General features: G+C 42.0%; 1 protein-coding gene across 2 annotated transcripts in view; it reads left to right on the plus strand.

The window, feature by feature from the left end:
• nbeal2 (neurobeachin-like 2) overlaps nt 1-20,491 on the plus strand; it is a 33,766-nt gene extending 13,275 nt beyond the window's left edge. Inside the window, exons 15-55 of one of the 2 annotated variants that reach the window (XM_070834688.1) lie at nt 316-435; nt 548-878; nt 1,085-1,167; nt 1,256-1,348; nt 1,670-1,841; nt 2,426-2,559; nt 3,551-3,710; nt 4,008-4,110; nt 4,281-4,431; nt 4,666-4,821; nt 4,945-5,104; nt 5,895-5,983; nt 6,119-6,829; nt 6,938-7,122; nt 7,313-7,469; nt 9,297-9,440; nt 10,511-10,834; nt 11,984-12,133; nt 12,244-12,401; nt 12,577-12,701; nt 12,800-12,914; nt 13,073-13,230; nt 13,335-13,468; nt 13,571-13,678; nt 13,771-13,866; nt 13,982-14,106; nt 14,974-15,114; nt 15,193-15,323; nt 15,454-15,563; nt 15,690-15,807; nt 15,979-16,076; nt 16,173-16,286; nt 16,390-16,476; nt 16,605-16,714; nt 17,394-17,566; nt 17,655-17,749; nt 17,843-17,959; nt 18,651-18,812; nt 18,919-19,067; nt 19,149-19,284; nt 19,505-20,491. In XM_070834688.1, coding sequence (XP_070690789.1) covers nt 316-435; nt 548-878; nt 1,085-1,167; nt 1,256-1,348; nt 1,670-1,841; nt 2,426-2,559; nt 3,551-3,710; nt 4,008-4,110; nt 4,281-4,431; nt 4,666-4,821; nt 4,945-5,104; nt 5,895-5,983; nt 6,119-6,829; nt 6,938-7,122; nt 7,313-7,469; nt 9,297-9,440; nt 10,511-10,834; nt 11,984-12,133; nt 12,244-12,401; nt 12,577-12,701; nt 12,800-12,914; nt 13,073-13,230; nt 13,335-13,468; nt 13,571-13,678; nt 13,771-13,866; nt 13,982-14,106; nt 14,974-15,114; nt 15,193-15,323; nt 15,454-15,563; nt 15,690-15,807; nt 15,979-16,076; nt 16,173-16,286; nt 16,390-16,476; nt 16,605-16,714; nt 17,394-17,566; nt 17,655-17,749; nt 17,843-17,959; nt 18,651-18,812; nt 18,919-19,067; nt 19,149-19,284; nt 19,505-19,612 — 6,291 coding nt within the window. In that variant the 3' untranslated portion in view covers nt 19,613-20,491. The remainder of the gene's footprint in view (nt 1-315; nt 436-547; nt 879-1,084; nt 1,168-1,255; nt 1,349-1,669; nt 1,842-2,425; nt 2,560-3,550; nt 3,711-4,007; nt 4,111-4,280; nt 4,432-4,665; nt 4,822-4,944; nt 5,105-5,894; nt 5,984-6,118; nt 6,830-6,937; nt 7,123-7,312; nt 7,470-9,296; nt 9,441-10,510; nt 10,835-11,983; nt 12,134-12,243; nt 12,402-12,576; nt 12,702-12,799; nt 12,915-13,072; nt 13,231-13,334; nt 13,469-13,570; nt 13,679-13,770; nt 13,867-13,981; nt 14,107-14,973; nt 15,115-15,192; nt 15,324-15,453; nt 15,564-15,689; nt 15,808-15,978; nt 16,077-16,172; nt 16,287-16,389; nt 16,477-16,604; nt 16,715-17,393; nt 17,567-17,654; nt 17,750-17,842; nt 17,960-18,650; nt 18,813-18,918; nt 19,068-19,148; nt 19,285-19,504) is intronic. The other variant, XM_070834689.1, reaches the window with a different exon arrangement.
• Nucleotides 20,492-20,913: the final 422 nt, after the last annotated feature.

Here is a 20,913-nt window from a genome sequence, read left to right on the forward strand (position 1 = left end):
ACAGCTAGGATTTTGGCCAGCATTTGTCCTCATTTAGCCTGTGCCAAATAAAAATAGATTTGATCAAGGAGAGAATCATTTTTCTCAGCAGTGTTGTCTGGGCCTGTGACATTGAAGCATAATTATTGTAAAAAATTGAAGAGTGTACTTCTTGAAGGGACAAGTAGCTGTAGGACTTGATAAATATGGTTGGATTAAAGACTGCTTTGCTCCTGTTTCTCAATACAAAAATGTTCATTAGCATTTTAAGGGCTTCACTTGCAGTGTTGAGACCAAGAGAAATGTGTATGCTCTTAAATGTCATTCTCATCTCAGCATTCAGTGGCTATAGTCCACATCCCTGGCCGTCGTCCTTTCGGTCAGAACGTGGTCACCATCTACATTGATGGCGAGCAGCGTAAAACTGCTCAGCTTCGCTTCCCATCTTTCAGTGAGGTAACTGAAGCTGGTCTCTAATGTATCCTGGTCATTATATTGTCACTAAATAGTTCCTCTTTATTAATCTCACTTCCCCTGTTTCTTCCCCATGTAAACCTGACTCCTGAAGCCTTTTACCTCCTGCTGCATCGGCTCTGCAGGCCACCGGACCACTACCACCACCACTTCCCCAAACCTGCCCATGTCCTCATCCTCCAACCTATCACCCGAATTTGCCTTCCCTTCCCATGCCCCCTCCCTCCTCCGTTCCCAGTCATTCCCAGCCTCCATTGCAGGAGGCCGCTGGGGATCTTTGGGAGACTCCCCAGTGCATACCATCCCAGCTGGACTACAGGACACAGAGTGGGGGACACCCACATCTCTCGATGGGCTCCTGGGCACCGCATTCATCTGCCACGAGGCGCTGCAGCAGATGCAGACAAGAGCACTTCACGCTGCAGGCAGGTCACACTCTGCTGCGATGCAAATGTTGTTGTACACATTTTATATCTTGACCATTTAACTTTTTTAAGATTGAGTTCATTCAGGGTTCACGGGAAAGCACCAGTAGTCATTTGAAATAATACTCCTGTGAGCACTTTTCCATGTACGCTATGTAATGTTTGCATATTTATTGACTTACATTGGTTTCTGCTCATTGTAACAGGTCCAAATCATGTGCCATTGTTCAAAACGGATGGAGAGTTATCTGATCTCAACAGCAAACTCCTGCTCTACTACACTCCACAGGTAAGCTGCTGAAACAGAGGGAAACATATATATTTTATGTAAATTATAAACAATGACAGCAAGTTATTCTTGCTTACATGTTTTTCAGGCCTTCAAGAGCCAGATATGTCTGGATCTGTCGCCCAATCACCAATACGATGGCAGGCTTACAGGACACAGGGTAGTGAACTGGGACATCAAGGTTATTGCAATTTTCACTATTATTAATTCAGTTTTGATGTCTCATTTTGGATGATTCATACAAATAACTTGATGTGGTGACCAAAGTGAGAAGTAAAATATGACTCAGGATGCGTCTCTGCGTTATCTGCTTGTGACATTCATACTAAACTGTAAATGCACTGTGCTGCTGCAGACTGGTTCAATGGTTCAATATTTAAATTGTTTTGCTGCTTCTTTTGTGGGGAGGTCCCGTTTGTTCATACCATTTCTGATCTAAACATGACTAACGTATAAGGTTACTGAAACATTGTGTGTATTATTATGTTTTATTTCCGTGCAGGATGTTGTAAATGTGGTGGGAGGTATAGGGGTGTTAATGCCCCTGCTTGAGCAGGTATGTAAGGCTGAGCCAGTTTACAACGGTGGCCAAGAGATCTCAGACCTGCTAGGACCAGAACTCACCTCCTCCAGGGGCCCCACTGCCATGCTGCTGCCACTGAACAAGTCTGCAGGTCAGTGCATGTTTAGATCAAATAGTCACAGTATAAATTTTTTTACTATGCCGTATGTATACATGTTCTGGTGTTCCTGGTTGCTTTTGTTGAGTTGCAATCCTAGTCTAAGTGCTAAATGCGAAATATGATTTTCAGTGCAGCTCAGAGTTGGAAGACGTTTTGAATAATAATGAGTCAGAGTCTACGCATGGTGCATGATGCGAGGACAAACAGGAAATGCAACACAGTCAGACAAGAGGCTCATACTATAATATACAGGTAAACACAATGAAGATTGTGAAAACAGTGCAGGTTAAATATCAGAAGCAGTGGGAAAACTGAGTCATAACAGTTGTTTGAAGAATTTAATTTTTGCAACCTTGTGCACCTTAGTCTGCATAAATTCTAACATGAACAAAATGAAATAGATGGAACAAACGGGAGTGACAGAAGACCATGACATGATGACTAATATATTATAATCTTAATAAAGTGCTTATATTATTTCCCAATCGGGAATCAGTAAAGGACATTTGTCTATCACAGATGGGTGTAACACAGGAAATCTTAAAAGTTGTTTTGCCCATTTTTTTTTCTCTCAGAGGCCAGACTAGAGAGAAACAGCATTGCTGCATTCCTGCTGATGGTGAAAAACCTGCTCCGTCATCACCCCGCCAATCAGGAGAGCCTGCTGCACTGCCACGGGCCGAGCATCATAGGGGCCATGCTCAGCAAAGTAAGTACCCCATGCGTCAGTTTTGCTCCACCAAGTGGGAACTATTTGCCGGAAGACCCGATTAGCATCTGAAAGTGAATACTTGACCTTTTCCATTGTATTACTGCTGTGTAATTGCTGTGTAATGAATGGGTATGGGGTTGTCGAAACAGCAGTGGTTCTTTCAGAATGACAGTATCACATGCTTGTGTGGGGAAATTTATGCAGAGTTTTCCAGATTGCGTGGTTCCTCTGACTGAGAACAATTGATATCAGCTATAAAATCTGTTGCTTGAAAATGTTTTGTTGAAATCAATGAAAATTCTACGTAGATTGAAAAAAAAAATCACATATCATATCAGCTCTGGAGGCCACATTGAGTTGTGATGCACTGTTGTCACTCCTGTAGGACTCCTGTAATATTTTGCCGATAATTTTCAGTTTCTAAACTGCTTAGTGGGTCTCAAGCAAGCATAACCAGCCATCTGGTTAGTCTTTTACTGCTCATAGAAATTGTGAATAAAAATTGAGTAATATTGTGAATCAAGGTTATGTTCGTTGTATGAAAGACAAACTTTCATTGCTTTGTAATATTCAACACAGTTTTTCCGATCTTGAATTTTTGACTGCATTCAGAAATTGTAACACAGTGTTAATGGATGTGAATGCCTGATGTTTGCAGCACAGACATGCTTTTTGTCCAACAGGATATGTTGAAATAAATGGCGTTGAGGCGGTGCATCCTGTAAGGAAACTATGTCCTAATAATCACACAGGGTTTCAGGTTTGGCAGTGGCAAAGACAGAAACACACATACAGTGTACACTGAACAGAAACACTTGGACTGTACCCGCACTAAGCTGAGAGTAACACTTCATCTGCTTCTAAGTGTTACTAAAAATAGGCTCTTAACAAACTCATAAATTAACAGGCAGATAAATTCAAATAAATGGAAACAGACTTAAACTCAAACACACTTAAAAACTGCACCTCTGTGCTTCCTCTACTGCAGGTTCCTGGCAGCATGATCGACATGAACGTTTTAATGGCATGTCAGCTGCTGCTGGAGCAGGTTTTCAACGAGGGCAACAGCCCACTTCTACAGCAACTCTACCAGCACCTGCTCTTTGATTTCCGCATCTGGACTAAAAGCCATTTTGCTGTTTGTCTGGGTGAGACATAAGCAGTCCTTGTGTTGTCAAGTAATGCACCTGTGAACCTTTTCATGTCTACCGAAGCTGTTTGTGCCCCTTTTATATGTATATGGAGGCTGAAAGCACCATAGAGCAGAGATAGAATAGAGTTCACGTTGTGACAAGGACTAAAAAGTGAATCGGTGCATGAGGCTGCAGTACAGTACCCTGCTTTGTAAATTAATGCACTTCTTTGGTACAACCTCACATATTGGTTTGACATTTCTAAATGTCAAAGTGAAGGGAGATGACAACAGTATTCTTTTTCTTCCAAAGCCCATGTGCAGTACCTGTCATCTGTAATAAACAAAGGCAAGCAGCGCCTGAAGAGGAAGTATGGGGTCCAGTACGTCCTAGATACCATTCGCACGTACTACAGGTGAACCTTCAACATCCACTATATGGTTTCAAATTAAGACACAGATGTCCACTACAATATGTATTGAGAGAATTCTTCTCTATTATCTATTGTGTCTATTTCAAACCATGATTTTACCTGCTTATGAGATGATTATTTATTTATTTATTTACTAATTTCTTTGGCCACAGTGCGGAGAAAGACGGAAGCCCTCTGCCTGATGAAAAGCAGACAATTCAAACCTCTCTGTTCGCCTTGCTGAAAGACTTTCTCAAGTCTCCTACACCAGAGGAGCTTCACAGTGTCCTCGCCTTCATTCTGACTGTAGGAGAGGAGCAACAGGTATGTTTATCTGTTTCTTTAGGGAGTTTCATTTTGTTATCATTTGACCTTTTCATTGTGATATTTCATTCATTCCACACTGACTTTTTTTTTTTAAAGTCTCACTTTTTGGCATCTCTGTACTTCCAAACTCCTCGTGACCACTTAAAGCTTTATCCTCCCTAATCCATATTTCTTGGTACTATATCCTCCCTTTTCGTCTCTTTCATCATGATTCTCTCCCTTCTCAATCAGGTAGTGCGGGCCCTCGATGTGCTGTATGAACTCTTGAGGAGCAGCCCTCCTCGTGAGCAGGTGCAGGCTGTGCTGCTGGACTGGGGCGTGGAGCAGCTGTATAGCTTGCTGCTCACTCCAAGTTTTGGGGACGAGGCCAGAGAGAGAGTTTTCAGGGTGAGAGCATTAATTTAGTTCAATTTAATTCAGTTTATCACTGGACTGATTTGTGCTTTTTACTGCAAACTCACTTGTGATATGTTGTCCAAACTCTGACACAGTTTCGCTTTAATGTGGCAGGTTTTATACAAAATCCTCAAAAGCGAACGAGTATCTGAGCGCAACAAGCAGCGCATCAAGCTGAAGGATTTTGGCTATCTGGGCCTGGTGTGTTTCCTCGAAGACCTTCCAGTAACCATGACCACAGTGCGATGTCTGTACGAGCAGGTCCTCGCTACAGGTAGGGTCTAGTTACCTTCAAAGGGACAGCTGTGAAACAAAAGAGACTATTTAAATGTTAAAGCACCTGAAAATGTACTTTCAAATCTTAAGTATTTCTCTATGACATTAGATAAGTTATGTCTCTATGTGTCTGCCCTGTGATTGAGTGGCGACCAGTCCAGGGTGAATGCCGCCTTTCGCTCAGTGTGATCCCCAGCCAGTCCGCATCACTTAATGATAAGCAGTATAGACAATGGATGGATTAAACAGGTCAAAATTCAAGATAGAAGTTAAAGAATTTAAATGCTCCAAAACTCATCTTCTTCATCAGGACTGTGTGTGTATGGTTTGATTAGATTTCATTGTCATTTGTGTTTCGTTGGTAACAAAAGCAAAAAACCCATAGGAGTCCATAAAGTCTTTATTAACCTCTTAAACATTTGCAACAGTTGTGACATTTGTAGACATAGAATTCAATACATATAGAAAATGAAGTTTCCTGTCGTAGTTGAATAATGGATTAATATTTACCTAAATGAAGCAGTTCTTTAGAAAAAATCCTTTATTTAGAGCTAAATTACACAGATCTTCTACACAAAACTTTCTTGATGTTATTAGGAAATCGCAGACCTCTAATATATTGCCTTTAAATACCCTGCATAAGGCACACATATACAGAAATCTTTCTTGTGAATTCACCAGTGTCGTTCTAATTTGGGAAGATATTTAGTTCTCTCTTTATGTATAGCAGAAAGCCAAAAAACTAGGTTTCAAAGGGTTTTGAAATTAAATTGGCTGCTACCCCACAGATGCCAGCCCTAACTTCAGAGACCTCCTGGCCGTGGTCTGTTTGTCCCACCGAGCTGACCTCACTGTCCGCTTGGACGTCTGTCGCAAGGTCAGTCTGCTCACAAGTCATACTCTGATATAACTAACACAGTCAACTTTTAAGTGTGAAGTTTCACCATAAGCTTATTTATCATCTCAAGAATGAAAACAAGCTCTTCCTCTGCTCCCTCTGATATTACCCCAGCTCTTTCATCTGATCTACTCCAATGAGGATTATGTGAAGCAGCTCGCTAAGCAGCCTGGCTGGCAGGGTGTTCTCACCAAGCTCTACGTGAAAGAGTCCTACGAGTCCCGCGCTGCCAGCATCGCAGACTCCAGCACCCACAGCTCCTTTGAACCAAACTACCGGCCACCGCTGCGCAGGGATCAGTCTCTGGTCATAGAGGACACACACACGGACATCTTCCTGAGCTACCGCACCTCACAGGACATCGAGGACGAGGAGGAGGATGAGTCTGGTCAGCGGGACATCTCTGAGGGATTTTCTGATTTATCCCAGTCGCCTCTGAGTGGGGGCGGAGGCCCGCTTAAAAACTTCACCGGCTCCCTCACTTTTAAGTCATTCGATTCAGTGGATCAGGGGAGCCACTCATCCTCCATCTCCAACGCAGTTGATATCACGTCATCTCGCCCCTACGAGGAGGGGAGAGACTACCAGCCCCTCTCCCCCTTTGGTACATCGCCCTTTGATTTGGAGCTAGTGGGCATGGGAGAGACTGGCACACACACTCCTGCAGGTAGTCTGACAAACACACCGTCTCCTTTAGAGCACTGTAAACCCTTTCCCCCACTCAGACCCAGGAAGAGTTCCAGTCTGTCTAACGTGCTGGATGACACCAGCTATGGGACAGACCCTCCTACTGGAGACACAATCTCCAACACGTCCAACCCACAGGTATGGCGGCTTCCTCCGCTCATATTTTACTGATATACCAAGTCTATTTTTCGTCATTTTGTTATGAGACTTTATTGTTTTAGGTACTAACTGTTGTTTGCGTTACAGCAGACACCAGAGGAGGAGCTGTGTAACCTGCTCACCAACATTGTCTTCTCCGTGCTGTGGAGCCGCAGCGGGGCGGAGGGCGCAGAGGATGTGGTGTGGAGAGAGAGAGGACAGGTCTTTTCTGTTCTCACAAAACTGGGCTCCTCCTGCCAACTGGTCCGCCCTCCTGATGACATCAAGCGCAGGTCAGTGACAAAGATTTCAAATGTATTTTCCTTCAGAGACAAACACATGAGTTGGCAGTGAGGCCGACTCGCAGTGGAAAACTGAACCACACCTTCAGCCGTGTCCTCTTTTGTCTAAATATCCAGAAATGTTATCATGTCAACATTAGGGTGACGCATTCACAGTCTTTTTGCCATTCTGTGTAACCAGTCTGTTGGAGATGATGCTGGAGTCGTCTCTGTCAGACCTGAGGGACGCCCAGGGAGTGACCCTGCCTTTCTGTCCCAGTCTGGTTCGCCTCCTCAGGCTGCTGCAGGACTTCCTGTTTTCTGAGGGCACAGACAACCACACACTGTGGAGTGAAAAGGTAAATCCCATAAGCACCACTGATAAAATCTGTTAGGAAGAACAAATAAGTAGACCCAGGACTTTATCATTTTGTCCTTGACAAAGTCTGACATGCTGTGTTTTACAACTAAATAAGAATATCTTCAATAATCCAAACCAAACCTTAAAATATCAGATTTCACTAGTGTTTACTCCATCATCCATGATTTCAACTTTAAACCTGATCTTATCAACATACAGTTCAAGAAGTGACCGATCAAAAACAGACTGATACAACTTATATCTCAAAAAATAAAGAAAAGAAATGTTTGAGTACAAACCACTATAAAGCAGCTTAGAAACCCATTAACTTTAAATCCCTCATGTTTTCCACTGTTTATAAATTGTACCAGCACGGGCTCTTATATGTGAAAATGGAAATTTCAAAATAAAATGTATATTAAAATCAAATGTGCAAAGATTATTATAATGATATATAATGTAGTGAATCTCACAGACCTTCACCATCTTTTGTAATTTCTAATTAACCCTGTCATGCATGAATTATGATAACCTCAGTCAGGATTTTTTTACTAAGTGTTTGTATTCATCTTTAGGCTTGAAAAACAAGGTTTGAACTTTATTTTTTTTTCAATTTTATAAAGATATATTTACATGTCCAGTAGCTGAAATATAGCTAGTGATGCATGATGTACAATTCAGTGGACATGAGTTTAATCATAATTTCTTCCCTATATAAAATCAATACTTGGAAAATTTAGCAATTGCATGACTCCTTGGATGTTACTTGATGTCACCATATTTTTCTTACCTGCAAGGGTCTCTTTTTATAGAAGGTTTGAACAGAAAAAAATTAGCAACTTGGTGTTTCTGGCTGTCTGTCGACCATCTTGGTTTCACTCTTTTTTTTTTTCACTTGCAATGGTTTGCCACTGGGTAGCAGTGTATGAGATGATGCAATAGCATCCACTGTAGTGGCTGATGTGCAACTATGCCATCAAAACTCATGCATATACAAGAAAACAGCTTTTGAATATATGTGCACTGTAGTGACCTCTGTGCATGAAAGGGTTAATGTAATTTCATATCAATGCAGGGCAGGCTGCATGTTTGCTTTCTATAAACACTCAACACCAGCGGAATTTAAATGACTGAATTACTGATGAATTACAAACGCTCAGTCCTGAGAGCAACAGTCCACTTCAGTTGTTCTTCAATCAGATCCCTTTTTGCCAAAAAGCAATACAGCAGGTTTTGCAGTGACTAAGCTGGCGACACACACTGTCAAACGCTGTGTGCAGCACAGTCAAGGGTGTTGCCTTCCAAGAAATTCTTTCAATTGGTTATAGTATTGTCTGTATCAGCGCAGTACTATTTAATGATATCAAACTGTTCCACATAAAACCTCCAAGAACACTGTTTAGTCGCGTAATATTTAAAAGAAACTATTATAGTTTGTGTTTGGGCTGTGATTAAAATTATTCAGATGCAGAATGAAACTTTGAATGTCAAACATTGCGATCAACTTTCCATCCTACATTGTGTTAATGTTGTGTTGATGTAGTTTGTGGTTACATTAGATAAGTAAGAGTCTTAAGCCGATACACTTTGGACAGCTGAGTGTGATTGTTGTCATTTACTGTGTTAAAAGTCAGTCCTGCCCTGTGTTACTCGAGGGTGCGGAGTCATGGTTGGGTGTAGGTAGCATCTGAATCGTCTTTTAACTGCATGTTAGGCTCTGTTTAATGTACTGAATGGCTTGAGTTTGTCGTAGATGTTGCAAGGTGTGGAAACAGGTCTAGCCTTTTTGTTGGCTCCTTTGTTGAGATTTGCTCTTGTATTGCAGATCTTTGAAGGGGTGGTGAACCTGCTGGACAAGTTGCAGGCATGGCATAGCACCCCTGGCACCCCCGGAAACACAGAACTCAAGGAAATGGCTCAGATCGGCCTGCGTATTATCACTGGATACATCCAACAGCTGCACTCACCGGTCAGCTGCACGCACAACTCGTCTTTTCCATCACCCAGTCAAATACACCAGCCATAAATGTCAAATATTTCTCACTGTACATGTCTTTTACAACCCAAACATCTGTGCGATTGAACTTTACAGAAAATAAATCTGAAGGGGGTTTACAGTATTTATTTAACTTGATAAGCACACTCAGATAAAGCCAGTTTGAAAATACCAGGCCTTCTATGGGTTTCTTTTCAAAGACATTGCCGTCATTCCTCTTAGGGAGTGCTGTGTATGAAAGGGCAGCTCCTCTTAGAGTTATGACTGCCGCTCTTGCTGCAGGATTGTGGAATAGAGCGAGCAGTCGTAAATGAACTGACCATAAGGCTTTCCATCACAAGCTGCTGGTTGTGTTCATCTCCGAAGTAGTACAACTCCCCCTTATGCTATTTGTTTTCCGAAATGTCAGATTTGATATAAATGTGTTTAATTTCACCCTGACATAAACAGATGTGGCTCTCTTGGAAATAAAACCAGCCTGGTCCTGTTTAAGTTGAATGGATATACACATTAAAATACACTAATATACCTATTTTAAGTCCAGTTTTGGAATATAATTAAATACATTTACCTCTTACTTACTAATTACTAGTACTGCACTAGTGCAGTTATGAGGTACTTGTATTTCAGGTTTATGCTATTGTACTTTATTTAGTCTTGTTCTACTACATTAATCTGATAGCTGTGTTACTTTTTGATACAAAGCATATGATCAACTTATAAAATATGATGCTGCTGTATAATGTGGGGTAAACTACTGAACTCCCAATACTAATACTACCAATACTTTTGTACTTTTTGTCAAGTTTTGAATGCAGAAATTTTACTTGTATAATTAATATGTTTACAGTGTGGTTTTATTCTTCCACCACTGTTTAAATCCTCCTCGACAAAGACGTCCTCTTACGACGAGCGTAGATCCTAGGGAGCACCGTAGAACACCATTACATATACATGTTTGTCTATGATATGGTTTTATGAACTGCATGGATAGGTTCTCTGCTAGAAACATAGCAGGTGATTTGCTTCTTGCCTCTCTTCAGGTGTGTGAAATGGCCTATTTGAAGCTCCACAGCCTTCTCCAGACGGTCCTGTGTCTGAGCTGGGAGGAGGTGTGCTTCCTACTGGGGCAGCTGGGCGCCCCCCTGTGGCCAGGAGGTGTAATGGACAGCACCAACTGTGGACATGCAGAGACTTTCCCCCAGCTGGTGCCCATTGTGCGGACGTTGCTCGACCAACATGCTGACCCCATCACCCTCCAAAGCCTACTGCCCAACCTGCCCATCACCAATGGCAGCACCACCTTCGCCCAGGACCTGAAGGCTTACTGTGACACGCTGGAGTGGCAGGGGTTTTACCAGCAGCAGGTCAGTGTTTTGGCTTGCATTTAAAATTCATTTATCTTATGTTTAGTGTCTCTAGAGAGCCACCTCTCCAGTGTTTGGTATGACTAAGCAGGTATAATTAACAATCTGCTCTCAGATACTGCTGTCTCTGTTTTTTGTCATGTTCGTGTACACTCAGGATTTTCACAACCTTGCCTCCTGGTCTGACCAGTTATCTCCTGGTGGGTGGCTGAGACATTTAATCCAAATGTATGAAATGTTATCACAAGTTTGGAAAGTAAAAAAAACAACCTAGCTGACCTTCAATGTATTTTAAGCAGAGATCAGTTTATGCTCAAAGTTGAAGCTGAGATACTTTATGAACGGATGCCAGACACGCTGACCAGCTGAGCTAGCCGAGATGTGGATTTATCATCCCTCTGTGTGACAGTGCATGTTCATAAATCTGTTTTGTTTAGATTACTTTTGTATACGATCCTGCAATACATTAGGCAGTATGGCATAACTTTGGCTGCAATGACGGTTTTGAAACTTGGCCCAGGCTGATTTCTCTAGCATGTATGTCTCAGTGTGTATGCTTTTGCTGTGTATGCAGTTTACCTCATGTATTTGTTTAACATGAATGTATAGCGTAGTTTGATGAGGTTACCTATTATTATACAACATCAGGGAATGGTAAGGCTGCAAGAGGACAGAAAAACAGCACATGAGTTTAAACAGTGGAGTAGTTGTAAAAATAGCTACTCTAATACAATACTGTAAATAAATAAGGGGAAACTGTTACAGAAATGGGGAAGTATGTTTCCATCCTGTCTCTGATTCATTCAACTAGAATCACCCTGTTTTATATATTAAACATACAGTATTCTACTTTAGGAATTGTAATAAGTAACATTTACATATTGAAAAACACAAAATTAACCTTTGCATTTTTAGAAAGGTTGAATTATGGGAAACTTAACAGTGTAAACGCATTGTCTAAGGTCTAATTTGTATGTAATTTTATATGTGTATTCCTTTTTTTTTTATTTAGAGTGATTTTATTATATAAGTGTTTGTTGCCAACCTGATGTCACCAGTTTATCTTGACTTCTGGTCTGTGTCTTTGTGTCAAGGTTTTATACTTTGTTGAGTTGTCCTTCTGTGTTAATGCCGTCCTAATGCCTGTAGGTTCAGCCCACGATGGAGCAGTACAAGCAGGACACATTTGGGAGGAGCCATGACATCATGTCCAATTTCTGGAATTCCTGCTTCGATGATCTGATGAGTACAGCATTCAAACGGGACAAAGACCGATCAGACAGCAAGACTAAGTTTCAGGTTATGAAACGTTTGGACTTCGTGCAATAAACACCGCCATATAACAGCTTGATAAAATGCAGGGTCAACCTATTACATTACTAATCTGACATTTGTGTCTGTGAAAGCAGGAAATGATCGTGGACCCTTACCTGAAGCGAGTCAGAAGTGAGAACAGCAGGTACTTCAGTTGGCAAAAGCAGAGCTCCAGCCAGCAGGGGGTGGTGTGGCAGCACTGGAAAGCTCTCCGCAGGCTTTTGACCAGTGAGAGAGGAGCATGGGCCAACAGGTATGTCAACCTCTGACCTTAAATTTGCCTTAAAGTCTCTCTGACCAAGAATTACACGTGATTCCATGAAAGAGGAAAAAGTCCAAGATCTGTTTTGCTTTAATTTGTACAAAAACAAAAGTTTTTCTGTTGAATGTGCTTAACTGTAAGATGTCTTTTGCCTTATTTTTGACAGAGTTCAACCAGAGGTGAAATTGAAGTTGTCAAATGCAGAGACTTATTCAAAGATGCGTCTCAAACTTGTGCCCAACTACAATTGTGATACTCACAGTGAGGCCAGTGCTCTGAGGGACAACATGGGTATGTCACTGAGAATAAATATATTCACTTTGCTCCTTTGTCATGTAAGCAATATACAGTAACGCTGCACTGAAGATTTTTGTTCTTGTGATCGTCAGGGGCCGACAGCCCTCGTAGCTCTGAACCCCTCCCATTGGCTGTTGCAAAGGAAGCAAAAGTAAGCGACATGGAGGATGATCAGTTAGGAGAGGAGGACATCTTTTTGGATAACAAGTGAGTCTCCAGTCAGCATGCCACTGAAACATTCAATTTCACCAAACAGACCTTAAAAATATTTGAAAAATCCTTGAATATGACCCAGTAGGTGTGAATAACAACGTGCTTGTAAATATGTCATCCAGAAAATGTAAAACTTTTTCCAACGCTGTCAGGGTGGAGGGAGAAGACGAGAGCCAGAAAGAAAAACTGGTTTTATCCGAAGACTGTGAGCTCATCACCATTGTGGCGGTTGTTCCTGGTCGTCTGGAGGTTACCACACACCATCTTTACTTCTACGATGGCAGCAGTGAGAAGGAAGAGATGGAGGAAGGTAAGAAAATATGTTCTCATGAACATCACACCCAACTTTTTTTATTTTATTTTACTATTCTTCAAAGGGTCCTTACAGAAGTGTAATAATATCCATGTCTTTAGGAATCGGGTGTGATTTCAAGAGACCTCTGTCTCAGCTCAGAGAAGTCCATTTGAGGCGCTACAACCTGCGACGATCTGCACTGGAACTGTTCTTCATAGACCAGGCTCATTACTTCATCAACTTCAGAAAGAAGGTGAGGCTCAGTTCAAAGTGAACTCCTTTTGCTCCGTAATTGCAATGAAATAAATGTTTTTATCATATGGGGCGCTTAAACTCTTTATGTCTGCCCTTTAAGGTACGAAACAAAGTGTACTCTAGGATCTTGGGGCTGCGGCCTCCCAACCTGTTTTACTTCGGCTCTCGCTCCCCCCAAGAGCTACTGAAAGCATCTGGGCTTACACAGGTGTTTATTTAATTCAGTCCTCTCTGTGAAGTTATTATGACCTGAATTGCGCTTCTTGCGTTGGACCAATCTGATGTTGTTGTGTTGAACAGAAATGGGTATGCAGAGAGATCTCCAATTTTGAGTATTTGATGCAACTGAACACCATTGCTGGACGCACTTACAACGACCTGTCACAGTATCCTGTGGTAAGTACACTCTATCTCCCCTGACATTGTGTACTGCTCGTGTCTGTTATCTTTTCATTACAAAAGATGATGTGCTTACAGTGTGAGGATATGTTTTTTTTTTGTTTCTCTTTAGTTCCCCTGGATCCTGTGTGACTATACCTCTCCCATTCTGGATTTGGAGGACCCATCGGTTTTCAGAGACTTGTCCAAACCCATAGGTGTGGTCAACCCTCGCCATGCACAGAATGTCAGGGAAAAGTAAGTAGTTATTTAAAAAGACAAATCAGGTTTTATTTCTATAGCTCACAATTTTCCTTGATTTGGGTAAGAAAAAACACCCTCCAAAAAACCTTTTAAAGAAACCTTAGAAAGAGCAGCAGAGGAGGACCCCTCTTTCAGCACGTACAGACATGCAATAGATGTCGAGTGTACAGAACAGACAAGCAAAATCACAGTATATACAAATCACGATGATAAGATGCATGTAGGTTATAAAACGTGTGAAGAATTTGGAGCCAGGAGGACATTAAGTAACTGTGGATGTCGCCAAATAGGACTTGAGCCACATGACCTCATCTTGGAGGCTTGTTGGAATAGAAACAAAAACAGAGAGTTTGAGAAATGCAGCAGTTGTTAGTACATTTAAGGTTTATTGTTGTCAGCAGGGCAAGAATAGGTTATCAATACTAAGGTTAAAAGATTCATTAAGACTGAGACCGACCTGCCAGAAGGATAATGATAACAGATGTGGGGCCTGAACGAAGAATGAGTGCTAATTGAAAGTCAAGGCTAAGAAATTAGTTTTTAAGTTTGAACATAACACTGTGATTTTGGTTCTTTCTTGTATTAAAAGGGTTGTAGATCAGTAGCCAATCGTCAATTCTCAGCTGAAGAAGCAGTTGAATGGAGCAACAAATTGTAGCTTTTGAAACAGTACTAAAAAATTTTTAATAATGAAGGCAACAAAATGTGATAGATTATCTGTCACAGCAGGCTTATAATGGAAAGTAGGAAAAACTGAAGATGTCTATAGTAAAGGATGCATCATTTTTAGAAAATGGGATAAAACATGTAAAACCATCAGTGTGGTGTTAATTAATGAGCACTTTCTCTGTTTGTTACTAGGTATGAGAGCTTCGAGGACCCAGCAGGCACCACTGATAAATTCCACTATGGCACACACTACTCTAATGCAGCAGGAGTCATGCACTACATGATCCGCATGGAGCCATTCACAACTCTGCATATCCAGCTGCAGAGTGGCAGGTGGGAGGCCGACTAGTGCACGATGATTCATCACATTGTCTCGTATCCTGCGGTCTGATATTAGCGCATGTTGTTTAGGTTTGACTGTGCAGACCGACAGTTCCACTCGGTGGCAGCAGCCTGGCAGGCTCGTATAGAGAGTCCAGCCGACGTCAAGGAGCTCATCCCGGAGTTTTTCTACTTCCCAGAATTCCTGCAGAACATGAACGGTGAGGAAACCGGCAGTTTGGAAGCAAATGAATCTACTTTTTGTTGTGACATATAAAAGTGATACACTGTCGATATGCAAACGTGTTTGATGAAAGAACTTCATGCATCTCTGCTGCGTGACTGTTTTAGGCTTCGACCTGGGATGCTTGCAGATGTCTCAGGACCAAGTGGCAGATGTTCTTCTGCCTCGCTGGGCCACATCAAGAGAGGACTTCATCAGGAAACACAGGAAAGCTTTGGTGAGTTTACACAAACAGCCACAGTCTTACTGCTTAGACAGCCTGTTAAATGTGCTCAAGTTTTCGAACTATACTGTATTAAGACAACTATTCAAGGTGACACCAACTTGTATCTTCAAACTCTAGGAATGTGAGCATGTGTCCAATCACCTCCATGAGTGGATTGACCTGATCTTTGGTTACAAGCAGAGAGGCGAAGAGGCAGTGAATGCCCTTAACGTCTTCTACTACTGCACCTATGAGGGTAAGGCAAAAGCAAACACTCATTCTTACTGGTGATAGACAGAACCTGCTAAAACATTTTCAATGGTGTTTCCTCTGCTCCCAATGTACCCTTTAGTCTTTACATATAAAAATTGTCTTTCTGAGTTCTTGTATGAGACTCATTATTGCTTCTTGATTGGCTCCTCTGCAGGCGCAGTGGATCTGGACGCAATTGCCAATGAGACGGAGCGCAAAGCCCTCGAAGGCATCATCAGCAACTTTGGGCAGACTCCTTGTCAGCTCCTCAAGGTAAACCTCCCACACTAATTCACAGCTTCTGATAAAGCCTTGAATATCAACAAAATGCTGTTAAGTTCTGTTAATTGTGCTCCTATCTCCAACCAGGAACCTCATCCTCCTCGTATGTCAGCTGAGAACGCAGTCAGGCGGCAGGCCCGCCTGGACGCCATGCCCTTAAATATCTTTGAGCATCTCAAAAAGCTGCGGCCATTTGTGGAGGTGGGTTGTAAAATATTTTTAAGCAGTCACATTATGATCTCATAGTTACTGTAAAGAAATAACTGTTGTGTTGCTGTGTTTTCTGTGTTTGTGTGTGCATCAGGTGGTAAGTGATGGTCTTCCTCTGGTCCAGGCAGTGGTGCCCAAGAACCAGACACGCTCCTTCATCATCCAGGGCTCAGATATACTGGTAATGCTCACTTGAACATTTCCACAAGGGTTACATATAAAACTCACTACAGTCATGGCAGGAATAAGACATTTGTTTTGAATAGCTGAGGTTTAGCATTTTTGTATTATGGCATTTTTTCTCTGCAGGTGACTGTTAGTTCAAATGGGCTGATAGGGACACACAGCTGGCTGCCATACGACAAAAACATTGCCAACTACTTCACCTTAACTAAGGACCCCAGCATGACTAATCCCAAGTAAGTGCCCTCAAAGACATATACCCACTGATTTACACAGTAATCCAACATCTAAAATAGCCCCTTAAAGATCTGTTTCCCAGATTTTCTAAGAAATGTCTTAACCATGTGGCTCCCATCTATAAGGTGATCATTGTGTTGTGTGTCCAATAGTTGGTGCTTTTTCTCTTTTCTGAGTAGGAACAATGAAATACACTATCTTAAACTGACTCCAATAAAGCAGTAACAAGCTTCTATGTACTTATTTAAAAACTATATATATATATATACGTGTATATATGTGTGTGTATATATGTATGTATATATGTATGCATATATATGCATATATATATATGTATATGTATATATATGTATATATGTGTGTGTGTGTGTGTATATATATATATATATATATATATTGGTGTCCTTTTGTCTCTGAAGCTTCAAAGCCTGTGTAGTGTAATTGATATCTGGTTTAATGGATCTTATTTTAAACTGACCTTGAACGTGGTTCACATAAACACAAAATAAATCAGGATTAGGACTATTGGAACACGGGGTTTCACACAGGTTGTAACTTGCAGATGCCATGACAGTTTAATGTGCCGATTATAAATCTCCTCCACATTTAGGCCACAGCTCACTCTCACTTCTTGTTCCTAACTTGCTCTGGTTTTTCCAACCCTGCTTTGTGGCGCAGAACGCAGCGTTTCTTGAGTGGTCCCTTCACTCCCGGGGTGGAGATCAGCACTAAGGTGCTGGTGGTGTCCAACGATGGACGTCTGCTCTTCAGTGGAGGCCACTGGGACTGCAGTCTCCGTGTCACCCAACTGGGGAAGGGCAAGCTGGTGGGCAGGATCTGCCGGCACATTGGTGAGCTCTTGAAGTCATTTGTCGAACTTATATATATGCTTTGTTTCAATGTTGTATATTTATTTGTATTTTTTTGTGGTCCACAAAGACGTTGTTACTTGCTTGGCTCTGGATCTCTGTGGCATCTACCTCATCTCTGGATCAAGGGACACATCCTGTATAGTGTGGCAGGTTCTACAGCAGGTACACATCTTCAAATCTCTGTTCTCATCTGATTCACTTACTTTGTACAAATAATTACAAGCTGCTGTCAACATTATGACTTTTGTCCTTCAGGGTGGCTTCTCCAGCGGCCTGTCTCCTCGACCGGTGCAGGTTCTCTGTGGACACGACCAGGAGGTCACCTGCGTCGCCATCAGCACTGAACTGGACATGGCTGTCTCAGGGTCAAAGGTCAGAGACATGATGATGAGATGATTTTCTTGTGATTTTCTGTGGATAACTGATTAGTAGAGTAATCGTTTCCACTCTATAGTGATAGAAACTATTATGTGTGTGTTTGTGCAGGTGTGAAAAGTGCTGTTCAACCTAAATAACCACAATATGCTTGAAAATGCTACTTGGATGTTCTCCAAGCAAACTGTGATGTGGTTCATTATAAGTGAGAATGTAATCTGTAGCAGCTACAGGAAACAACCCTCAAAACACACACTTTATAGGTATAAAAAGACACATGTTGCCAGCAGTTGTTCATACCTGGGAAGCTTAATGTAATGAAAATTAACCCATGGGCAAACCAACGTTTTTAATGACTCCTATTTAGAGCTATCTTTTTCATGTGGTCCTAACTGGTGTTTAAATTAGAGAAGATGCATATGCCTAGCTGTAGTTTTAGGGGCTTTACTTTGGTCTGTGTGGAGTCTGTTGCCAAAAGTTGCAGCATGACACATTGCCAAAACTCCAATAAATTAGCTACTTATAAATCCATGTGGCTTTAGTTTAAAAACCCTGGTTTGTATTGCGAAACAAGGAAACGTATACAAAAATGCACAAAAAGTAGAGAGCGGTTTACGTCATAGACACAAAAAAGTGTAGATGTTGTTGCATCTTTATGGAGCCTCACTCGCTGTTTATTGTGTATCAGGATGGGACCGTGATAGTGCACACTGTGCGACGGGGCCAGTTCCTGCGAACGCTGCGGCCTCCTGGTGATAGCTGTGTACCTGCCCAGATTTCTGAGCTCCAGGTGGGCATGGAGGGCCACACTGTGGTACAGACCTCGCTGGAGGAACGCTCTAACAGAAAGGTACATGAATACATACAGTACAGTGCATGTACAAACACAAGTAGAAACGCATGCTAAAACAGGTTTCTCAACCTGCTTAATACCAAAATTCTGCTTATTCCTACAGGGCAAGTACTCCATTCATGTTTACTCAGTAAACGGCTGTCTGCTGTCCTCCTTCACTATGGAGGAGCAGGTGACTGCTGTCCACCTGGTGTCTGAATACATCACCCTGGGGACCATGCAGGGCAGCCTCCACATACGAGATTTATATAGGTAAAGAAATTTAGAGTGTAATTTGCAGCATGTATGTCTAAAAATGTGGTTTTTGCATTCTAACTCTTGTCTGTTCGAAAGCCTGGATGCTCTGGTAACGCCCCTGGCCTTGAAGGTTCCTGTGAGGAGTGTGTCTGTCACCAAAGAGTGCAGCCACATCCTAGTGGGACTAGAGGACGGGAAGTTAATTGTGGTGGGGGCAGGGAAGCCAGAGGAGGTGAGAAGCAGGACATCAAGTGTTTGTGAGATGCGGGAGTGGGGTGGTGCGTGTTTGTATGTGTGAGTGTGTGTGTGTGTGTGTGTGTGGGGGGGGGGTAATCATATGCTAAGTACTTGTTGAGAACCAAGTTTTTCAGATGATAATTGAGCGTCTTTAATCTAACATCTCTGTTTTAGCCCTCAAGTGAGGATTAACATGTTACCCCTCCTGCTCTCAGGTTCGCTCAGGACAATTCCCCCGTCGCCTGTGGGGCTCCACACGCCGCATCTCTCAGGTATCATCAGGCGAAACCGAATACAATCCCACTGAGAATGCTGGCAAATGAGATGAGCAATGGCGGAGGAACTCTGAGGACTCTGTGGGTTGCAGATATCTGCACCACCAAGATGCTCTCCAGACTCGACAAGGCCTTCCTTCCTTTCCATGCTGGGAAACTATCCTTTTTTCAGCCACTGATCTCTCTGAGAGAGCAACTTTTCACTGAGCACTTTTTTATTCTTAAATGATTTTATATTTTATTGTGTATTTCATTCACAGTTGTGTACTGTTTTTAATCAGCATCATTCCAAAGAGTGGCCTTGTTGTGTGGATGGACAAGAGCTCAGTGTTTTGAGGTTGTGAACTGCTGTTGGACTGCGTGTGCAGTGAGTCATATTTCAGGGATGTGACTTGCGCTGATAGACATACAGCCTCATACACAGAGAGAAGTAATGCTGTGAACTCCCCAGGCTCCATGTTCTTGGTTTACTTCTTCTCAGAGGAACTGCTGTGATTCCTGTGCTGTTGAATGTCCCAAAGACATTGTCTGGCAATGGCACCTTCTTAATACTCCTGGAAACTTGAAAAACTACAGTAGATGTTGCTTGCGATTTCCATACTGCAGTACTGGTAAATACCACAAGAGGGTTGAGTCTGTAAAGAAGGACACATAGGGTGACTGATCACTAGTGAACCAATGCTGTGTTGTGATCTGTCAACATCAGGATTTGCTGCACCAGAAGTGCACCACCAATACCACAGTGTATAATTCTGCATTCATTCAGGCTCCAAGCAATGTAAAACTGTTACAATTAAAGCAATCACTGCTTTAATGGTCAAGTATGTGAAATATGTTCACTTTTTATCGTCATCATGGAGCTTGGATGCAGTGACGCTCAAGAGGGGAGCCTTACACACAATGGAGTAAAGGCCCTTTACAAATGTGTCCATACTTGTTTTGTTATTACTCTGTTCTTCACATGATTATACCCCTCTTTTATTTGATCCGAAAAGTGCCTTTTTTAGCTTGTGTCTTGAGCCATGTATAAACACTGAATTCCAATAATCTATTCCTATGTAAGATCTCTATATGTCAGATTGTGTACCTGCTGATCTGATTTGAAAACACCTTACGACTCTACTATGACTCAGATGTGGATCAGAGGTTGTCAATGAACTCAGTAAAGTGCTGGCTGGATGCACATACTTGCCTGTACTGGTATCGTACTGTTTAGGAAGCACTGAAAACATCTGATGACTCTGAAACATGTGAGCAGAAAGTCTGTGAGTGAGCTTCAGAGGAATTCACTTCCTGCCAGCTTCTTTTACTGTGGCTGGAACAAAGTGGTTGTTATGCAGTGTCATGAC

This window comes from Pempheris klunzingeri, chromosome 8 (genome assembly GCF_042242105.1).
Source record: "Pempheris klunzingeri isolate RE-2024b chromosome 8, fPemKlu1.hap1, whole genome shotgun sequence".
Taxonomy (NCBI): Eukaryota; Metazoa; Chordata; class Actinopteri; order Acropomatiformes; family Pempheridae; genus Pempheris; species Pempheris klunzingeri.